At 41.2% G+C, this 10162-nt stretch overlaps 1 protein-coding gene across 1 annotated transcript; it reads right to left on the reverse strand.

The window, feature by feature from the left end:
* Positions 1-3023: 3023 nt before the first annotated feature.
* ap3m2 (adaptor related protein complex 3 subunit mu 2) lies at positions 3024-9888 on the reverse strand. The gene is made up of 9 exons (XM_029510740.1): positions 9774-9888; positions 8257-8541; positions 7999-8170; positions 7709-7846; positions 7462-7547; positions 6360-6493; positions 5929-6136; positions 5599-5743; positions 3024-4784 (listed from the first exon to the last, which is right to left on the reverse strand). The coding sequence occupies exons 2-9, from the start codon at positions 8527-8529 to the stop codon at positions 4684-4686; spliced, it is 1257 nt and encodes a 418-aa protein (XP_029366600.1). The 5' UTR covers positions 8530-8541; positions 9774-9888; the 3' UTR covers positions 3024-4683.
* Between the last annotated feature and the right edge of the window lie 274 nt (positions 9889-10162).

The raw sequence follows: 10162 nt of genomic DNA on the forward strand, positions 1-10162 counted from the left end.
TATCGTCTCACTCCATTACTCCACATCGCTGGCTATCTTGTTAAAGAGCTGATAAATCTGACTTACTGTCAAGTAAATATATGACAATATTAGCTGTTTAGCCCCACATTAGTGTTCAGTCTAACACCCCTGATTTCTGTCTGGATACTGTCTGGTTCCCAAACACAGCTGTCAGCGCGGAGCATCCAGCTGGCTCATAGCCATACATGCTCACATTAGCAGTTTGTGAGGAGGCTGTTTAATGGTAGGGCTGATATGACCGAGGTGGTGTGGGGGTGGATGACGCCTTTCTCACCCTGAATAAAAGAAGGGGCTGATAAGTTGATGCCGGGGACAGTCCTCTTTGTCTTGTGGTCACATGCTCCAGTCAACCATCAATGACGTGGACTGTGTTGAGACAACACAAAGTTTTCTGCTTTTTTTTTTTTTTTTTTTTTGCTGCCTGGTTTCACATGCTATTTCTTCTCAAGATATGAATAGCAAAGCAATAGAGGCCAAAATTTATAATAAAGCATAGGTTCCTTTAACATAGTATAACACACCAAGCCTGCGCATTTTTACAGATTTACAGTTAAAGTTAACTTTTTAGTTCAAGAAATTCAAAATTAGCTGCTGGTTTTCATGCAACACCAATGTAGCGCTGCAGAAATTACTCTTTTAGTAACATAACACTGGTGTGAAACAAAGTTTCACCGCTAACCTTATCATTTTCTTTGTTGGCTAAACTGCAACCATCTCATTTTGCATTAGGAAAGCAGCACTGTTGACTCTGAGGGATATTCACTTTGAGTTTCTTGCAATAGTAAAAACCATCTCATATGTATGGAGGTGGTTTAAGATTGGGTAAAAGACAGTGTCCTTCAAGGACAGATAAATATAACGCTACATGTGCTCTTTCTCCCTCCAACACTGGCCCAAAAAAAAAAAAAATAACAACTATGAAATGGAAATAAATAACCAGTGGAAGTCGTATTAAAGTAGAGTGCGATTCGCTGCTCTGCTGCCTTTATCATGAGAAACACGTGCTAAATGAGCTACGCGCGCTTTATCCAGCCGTCATTTAACACCTCACGGTGATTGTTGTGAGTCCGGCAGTAAGGGGCCCCTCTCGGCTACTGTTGTTACTGTCACTGCGTGTCCACGTGGGCCCCGACAGGAAAATACTTAACATCACTGCGGGGAGTCCGGCCAAAGCTATGAGATAAAGGCTAACAGGCACTCGTAGATTTACAGCGATAACACACGTTATCAACAGCAGGAGTCATTAAAGGTGTGAGGATGGGCACTGTGCTGATTACATTAGGTGACAAAAACAGCACTTTCGCTGGATGTGATTTAGATTTGCATCCATCCATCGGAAACTCCGCCTCAGGGTGTAGGCCAGCCAATTAAAAACTTCGGTCACACACTTTCTGAATGGGAAAGTGTCTCCAAACTTCTGACTGCTACTGTTTTATACCACATGTTCACATACAACTTTCAATTGTTTGATATATGACTGAATGAGGCAGCTCAAAAGGTTTAGTAAATAACTTCATAGCCGTGCAAAACGAGCCACAAAACAGTGTTCATAATTTATTATGAGTAAAAAAAAAAAAAACAAAAACAAAAACAAAACAAAACAACATACCTGATTGGCTCCTTAAAAACTTCGATATTCCCTCTCACTCCCTTAATAAAGCTTAATAACAAAAAATAAGAATTTCTAAGACAATATGGGAAAAAAGTCTTCCCTTGTATGAAGCCTATGCACACACAACTCCACGCCGTGCCAGAGAAGTGCAGAGGGATGCAAAAAGTTTCGAGCCTAGTGACCCGATGACATAACTGACTCAGAGCTGCGGAGTGTGGCCGCTGCGCCTTAGGTGGAGAGACAGAGAGAGCGCGCGGGAGAGAGAGGGAACTAAAGGGTAAAAGTGATTGGTAATCTATGGAGTGGAATCCAGCCAACTGGAGCGTGGTGAGTGTGTGTGGGAGGGTGAAGGGGTTAAAAATGTCCCGTAATGAAAATTGAAGTAATGCCTCTCTGACAAAGAGGTAACCTCAGTCACCCCATGATGACATATTCGTGACTAGTGGTGATGTTATATTGGGGGATTTTGCGTTAATGTCCCAAGTGTATTTTCAATCAGATGTTGTGACGTCATACTGGGCCACTGGATGGGGACTCGTTAGGACTGGGCCCTCGATCACCCTCGTGGACACGTTTGGATCGGTCTGGTTCACATGAGCAGCAGCAGAGCCCCATCTGACAGAGCTGAAGGTGTCCCTGCTGCCTTTCAAATCAGACTCATGATCCCAGCCACCCTCAGCTGATGGTGATGTAAGAGTGTCAGAGTTAATCATGTCACCGAAGACTTTCAGCAAAAAGGTGAAGTTGGTGATATATTCATATGTTGTCTTCTGTCCAAGCTGGCAGTTTACAATCAGGGACGTCATCAACCATGAGTCCAATTTCCACTTCATCCTGAAGTTATTCAGGATAAAGTGAATATAAATTTATAAAGAGTTTGGTCTAGACCTGTTCTATATGTAAAGTGCCTTGATGTAACTTTGTTATGATTTGGCGCTATACAAATAAATCTGATTTGATTTGATTTGAGTTATTCCATATTGGCGGGATCAGGAGTCACAGATGCACAGGATGCAGGAACTTCCAGGTGCCTGTGTATAATATCTGCTGCTGCTTCAGCTAAGATCTAAACCAACTGCTGTTTGCTGTATATGAAATCACGACAGCCAGACTACAATGGAAATGTTTGTGGTTTCACTGTCACTTCACAACAGTCATATAATGCCATACACAAATCAGATGGCAGGGATCAGAATCTTGTTGAAATAAGTTATAAAACACTGCTTATCAAAAGACCCACAGCATGTAATAAAGACTCCAAAAATCCAGTTTATACTGCTATTAACATCTGTTTAGGAACTGAGATGAGCAGTTATAATTTCCAAAGTACCATCCAAGTAACATTTTACAAACACAGCATAACACAAAATATTTCATCAGTGCTTTCACTCAGTTATAACACATCAAATCTTTATTTTTAAACTACTTGAACACTCCATTGAAGATTAACAAACACAGTAGTTCATAAACATAAATTCCAGTCCTTGAACATTACTTTTTAGATACCTGGTACATAGTTTCAGGTCGTTTTTTTTTATTCTTTTCTGTTAACACCACATTCTGTTTGCAATTATGCACCTCAACACCAGGGAAACTGGTGGCAGCAATATGATCTCCAGAGCCAGAGGCATGTGGAGTTAAAGCCTTTAAGTATTTATTGACTGAATGTAGGAGCTGGAAGCCTTCCACACAAAATATTACTTTAGCAAATCATTTATTTTGTTGAGTAAAATAGGAAAGCATATCCAACAGTTTGCTTGTATCAAATGTAAATCTTAGAAGCAGCAGATGTGAAGGGTCTCGATTGGGGGTGGCTCCAGTATTGTATTCGCTTACATCAACTTCACAAAAATCACCAAATTATTCCAATGTGGAGAAGCAGAGAAGGAGAACAGAACGAACTGAAAACCAAGTGAGGTCTAGAGGAGTTTGATAGGACAATAAATGTTAGTCATTTCACTGTGTGCTATAGTTTGGGTGTAAAGAAAGAGGCCGTGTGGATTTCTAATGTGGTTTCAGGGATAAGGTATTGCAGCCTATTCACCCAATCCAGAGTTAAGTTTGGTGTACTGCTGCGATGTAAACCATGTCCAGAGGTCATCTTACCAAGTAAAGGTGGAATTTCTGTCAAATGACAAATCTTGGAACTATCAATTGAATATTTATTTGTTAATGCTCTTTTTTGCTTTACTATTGGTCCAGTATCTTTTTTTAAGTATGCAAATACTAGGCACCTGCACACACGTAGCCGTACATGATAAAAATGATGAAATATTGTGTGGAAATTGGACAGGTCACTGCAGGTCACTTTCAAAACTCAGGCTATGTCCACACAGCACCGGTATTTTAAAATGTAAACAATCTCTGTCCTGATGACTGTTTTTATTCCACATCAGATGTAATTAAGCAAACAAAGACAACAAGCTCAACAGTGCTTGCAATTTATTATTCATGCTGCTTTCATCATTGAGTGACCCATGGTCACTCCCAATCAGGGAGTGACCATGGGTCACTGCAATATTGTCAACAAAGGCCTATATCATAGAAAAGACAGTACATTTTAAAACTGAAAAATAGTAGTGTAGATGTAGCCTAATACCTACTGCTGAAACAGTACTGCATCAGTTTGTGGCCCATTGTTTATTTATTTGTTATGGATTAAAATACATTTCTCAGCTTGATGGACAGAAACCTCTCTGGTTTGATTTGGGTTCAAGGATAAAATGATCAGTGGAAAATGCTGTTAAAAGTATAGATCAGAAGTAGTATCCCCTTTGACCAGTATGGGTTTGGACTGGATTCAACTGAGATAGAGATTGAAATGTTTTGGTTCAAACTCTAAAGGATCACTCACTGTAATGTGGTCAATGGACATTTGATGCTTTTGATTCAACAGAGAATTGGTCCATTTTCACGTGCTACAAGGAGCCTCCAGTTTGTGTAGGTAAATCCTGAAATGCATATACACAGGGAATATACCCAGTACCCTTCCCCCATCACATAATCCCGCAGTGTCATTGTGGTTTGGTCCAGTGCTCAGAAAGGTGTCTTTACGTCCTGACCTGGAACTTGCCAGCCTTTGTCATGTACTTGATGCCTTTGAAAGGTTTATACTTTTCACCGTACATGTCCAGTCGATTCACCTTTAGCCCTGTTGAAGGACACAGTTACCAACAAACTGTCAATGCTCTTACAAATCAAAAAAACAAAAAACAACAAGCAAACCCTTCATCTCTGAGTATTTGAAGACGGTAGGTTCATCAGAGTTGACTGGCTCTATAAGAGCAATTTCATCATGTCTCCTGAATCCCAATTTAAACTACCTGGATAAAAAAGGGTGCTCTTTTGAAAGGTAAAACATTTTAACTGTTTCCCAAATGTCACATATGTTATCTAATCCAGATTATCATTGGAGCAGGGGATGAGATATATTTGTTTTCAATTTGTAGCAAGAGTAAATCCTTGTTAAAATGTTTATGAGCACATGCACACCATTTCATGGTATCTGGATCATGAGATACACTTGCAACTTGTGAAAGAGGTTAAAAATTTACTATGTTATGTAATGGACATAATGTTTTTCCATCTAGATGAAGACTTTTGAAAGATTCTGACCATTATAAGAGAATATTTTTCAATCTGTGCTGTCCGATAAGGCTCATTTGTCAGAGAGGAAGAGGTTTATTTTTTGTATTTGGCACCATCTAGTTGCCATAATGTCACCATGCCCAGAGAATGGGGCAGTCAGGTGAGAATCAGCTGAGCAGGCTTCATGATGAAAACCTCTTGTGTGCAGCAAAGTTTGAGGTCAAATTTTAGTCAGGGTTTGTGAGGATGGCAACAGTGAAAATAATACAATATTCATTAGCTGTTAGGAAGTATAGCGTTGTTTGGTTGTTTTAAAAAAAAAATATATATAGAGTCATAGCTACATTGGTATTGTGTATGCGTGTGAGTGTGTGTACCTGAGATGGCCATCTGTTGGATTTTGAATTGAATGTTTATGGTGGGGTTCTCATCAGGTTTGGAGGCTCCTGCCTGCAGGCTCATGGTACCTTTCAGACTGGGAAGCTTCTGTGGGTTGATCTTACCGACATCCCATGTCAACAACTGCACAAACCCCAAGATATGAAGATGCAAATATGAACTTAACAATATTTTAAAAGACACTCATTATTCTAACCAATTAAACTACTAAATAAACACAAATAGTGGCATGTTTTTGGAGAAGTCAAAAGCTTTCATTCATAAGTTCATGCAAGTATATAATCAGCAATGTAACAATTTTGAAGTACCTTTGTGACAGGGTCAAATGTGTATGTTCCCTGGGAGGGGTTGAGGTTGGCGTTGAGTACGCCCCGCGGTAGCTGACTGCTGACTAGGACTGACTCCACAGCCTTACCCATGGTTTGTTTGGGACCAAGGGTCAAGTCAAAGCGTCCCTGGGAGCTTCCTTCACGGAAGGTGATGTTGTGCTTGACATATACTGGGATTGCCACCAGGCTGAGGAAGAGGCAGGAAAACAGACAGCAATAGCTAGAGTCATGTGTGCAGATTTAGTTTTTTTTTTGGTTAATGTTTTGTGATAGTTGTGACCTATTAATATTAAACTATTAAACTAAACAGACATATACAGCATACTGACAACTAAAAAGAAAAACGTGTTTGTCATAAACTGATTAATTGAGAATGATGAGATAAGCATTGTGACTGAAAAATCACTGACTTCTGAGAGCTGACATGGTAAGAGAGCAACCGGAAGTTTCCGTCAGGGGGGATGAAAGACAGGATCCGCTCAGCTTCCCAGCGCTTGAACCGAACACACGGATGGAAACTGACGTCATCCAGTAGCCGAGGATTCTGGGAGAGGATGATAGAGATAGTTGGGTTGAAGGTTGTTGTTTTTGCACTCTTTCTACTTTTTCCCTATTTGGGTCCGCCACAGCAAGTCAGCCATGTGATTTGCATGATAGATTTGGCCTCGGCACTTCCTGCCACAACCATCCACATCTATCCGGGCTTGGGTCGCATAAGCCTACCACTGGTTTACCTTGAGGCTGCGGTTTGAACCCAAGACTCTGCATGCAAAGCATGTGCTCCACCACTGAGCTACGGCTCCAGGCAATATATTTGGGTTGAGGTTAAAGTGGATTATTTTTTTTTACTGAAGGTTTTTAAATTATTTTATTTTAATTTCTTGAGTCAAATCAAGGTAGCACTGCGGCATAGTGCTTAGCACTGATGCCTTACAACAAGAAGGTCCTGGGTTTGATTCCCAGGCCTGGGGCCTTTCAGTGTGGAGTTTTTTCATGTTTTCACCATGCCTGTGTGGGCTTCCTCCGGGTACTCCTCCCACCGTCCAAAGACATGCATATCTAGGTTAATTGGTGACTCTATATTGCCTGTAGGTATGAGTGTGATTGTGAGTGGTTGTTTGTTTCTGTCTGTCTCTGTTTTGGCTCTACGATGGACTGGCAACCTGTCCAAGCCTGACCTTGCCTGGACCATTGGCTGGGATTGGCTACAGCATCCCCCTCAACCCAGAAACAGATGAGCGAGGTGAGTGAGTCCAGCCAAAACCTTCCCATTATATACATTTATCTTTGCCCCTCCAGGTAATTTTTAACCTTTTGTTTAATACTGAAGGACTAACCCTTATCACAGTTTTTACACTTTAGAGTCCATAAAACTCTGTCTAACACTGTCTTTAGTAATTCAAAGATGCATAAATTCATAGAATTATACACATAATACCCATTAATTGTCAACATCTGACAGTGTAAATCCATATTAGAGGCTTAAAAAAAAGTTTTGAACAGAGGACTCACCATAAAGGATAGAGTGAGATCAGGCATGCCTGTCAGTTTTACACAAGCATCAATAACTCCCTGGATTTCTGCAGTAATAGTGGAGCCTGAGGAGAGGAAACAAAAAAGTAAAATATTACTTTATAAACAAGGACCGAAACCCATTTTTGAAACTGACATTGTGATTTGTGGATTTGCAGCTATATTATGCTGATGGTCAAAATATGGAAACATAATTTATGCCATTGTAAGAAGTGTCGAGCCATACCTGATTTATCAATGATAGCATCAATCTCCTCAACCACATCAAAATAAGCTTCATTGTTAGTGTATTTGACCCCAGTGCGTCGCCATGGCACTACAGACAGCTGGCCTGTAGGGAGCTGTTCACCCACATTGGTGCTACCTGAAAAACATACATTGATCTAATATGAAATTACACACGTTCACAAGCAAGGTTTACAGAGGATTAAGGCAATTACTCTTGAATTAAAGTTTAATTATACCCGAGGCTCTGCTTGCGGACTGAATGATAGACTGTGGTTAAATGGATCATACCTGTGATGGTATTGACCATTGTACGAAGGATGGTGGGGGGCTTAATGAGCTCTTTGAGAATGTTGGACTCTGTTGCCAGTGGAAAGCCATTGTCCAGCATCTCCTCCAGTAGTTCATAGACCACTACCACGTTGTCTTTGATTGCAGCCTCTGTACACACTCCAAAATAGTCCTGAGATGAACAAACAGAACACTGATATTTAAAATCAGACATAAGTGCTCAAAATAAACTAAATGGAACAGAAAAATAGTAATAACCTGGAATGTGTCCACTACTCTGTGCAGAAACTCAATGACAAAGAGCGGTGGCACCTCACTCTGGATGACTGCAACAAAGTAGATGCGATGTCTGAGCACACTGATAAGGTAGTGGTGCGGTGTGGGGATCACTGGTGGGACATTCTCTGGCTCAGTGGCTCGCTCCTGCGCCTCAAAGAAGTAGTCACACACTGAGCGGCTGACCACACTCTTCCAGTGCTTCTCCAGGAAAATGTCCCCTGAGGCATTTACTAGGAACAGGCTGTGGATCATTTTGGCTGGAGACTGAGAGGATAAAAGCAAACAAATTTTCTCCATCAGAAAAGTTTGAAATTCAATGAACTGTTCAAATATGTTTGCAGAGTTCAACTTGGCCATATTAACTTTTCTTTTTTTTATTAATAAGGTGCAATAAAAGGGAACGACACAGAATCCAAAAGCTGCATATTACAAAAGATTGAGAATGTGGAGTGTTTGCTTGGAGATGAAAAAAAAAAAATTCTAAGATTTATTCCAGTCTAGCCTGAAATTGCAGCAGCTAGGATGCACTAAGCTTTAATGAATTATACGGTTTACATCTTTCACAACTGTGATATGACCAACAGCCCATAATAAGATATGCTACAACTATAATAATAATAACGCAAGCAACAATAGTTGTACCGTTATTTATAGTAAAATTCTTAATAATCATTATTCATCTTTTTCATTCATCACTTAATAGCTCATGGAGCCTCCGTTATGTCTTTGTAATAAATTTAATAAAGCCTTAAACCATTCTGTCATTTCAGGTAGTTTAAACATTGAAAAACTATTTCTGAATCTCCCCGGGCCTTCCAAGAAGAAGTTACTCATGCTCTGTAATGAAACTGGCAGCCCTTCCTCCTATCACATGACACACTTCAGATTGTTGTTGGTCGGTGCTCTGAATATCGTCCTGTTCATTTATAATGTATCGAAGAGCACACCAGCTTCCTCACAGCACCTGTGGTTGGTTGAACACAAAGGTAAATCAGCAGCGTTTCAATGAGCGGCTCACGAACATGAACACACGTTTAAGTGTAACTTGCCCCTTTTGTTTCAATAACATAATTCTAATTTTGCCGAAGGAGTTGGATGTGGCGCTCTTTCCCAGCAGAGAGGACTGCTGATATGTGACACAACAGCTCCGCTCACTTTAAATGAAGGAAATGTGACACCGCAGCAGTCATGAAATACGCGACCAAGATATCAAGTTCGGTCGCCTAAAGGTCGGTGCTGCAAAAACGTGAGTTTAGCGGAGCAGCGTATATTTACTAGCAGAGGACGTGTAACAGAGGCAGCGGGCGCACACAGCGTCTGAAGGCCTCCATCTCCATCCAGGATGCTACAGCACTGCCCCCTCCCGCCTCAGTCTCATGACAGAGGAAAAGCCCAGTCACCCGGCACAGGGGATGGAAATACATTCAGCGAACCGTGCTCTTCCGCGAATTTGCCATTCGCTTGTTCGAGCCGTTCACAAATTGCAACCGACTTACCGACGAGAGTGTTATTTGACGCTTTCCGTCTCGCCTGTCACCTTTTCCTCCCCAGTGGAAGCTCAGACGGTAGTCGCTGCTTCCCGTTTGGTGGCGCTGATCCTGACGCGAGAAAGCTAGCGGACGACAGCGAACCAATCAGAAGCGAATGGGGGAGGGGGGGAGTCAGCGTGATCCCGCCTACTTTAAGGAGTCATTGGTAGATAATACGGAAGTCATCGAGCAAAGAGGCAGGTTTGATTGGATGGGGAGAGAAAAGCCACAGTAAACACCAGTAAAGCTGCTCGCTGATTGGCTTTAGGACGGAACTGGTCTGACATTTTGTTTTGAGTATCAGATTTCATCTTGTGAAGTTTCATTCCAGTCAAGAGACAGGTGAATTCAGAAAA

The sequence above is a fragment of the Echeneis naucrates genome, chromosome 9 (genome assembly GCF_900963305.1).
Source record: "Echeneis naucrates chromosome 9, fEcheNa1.1, whole genome shotgun sequence".
In the NCBI taxonomy this organism is placed as follows: Eukaryota; Metazoa; Chordata; class Actinopteri; order Carangiformes; family Echeneidae; genus Echeneis; species Echeneis naucrates.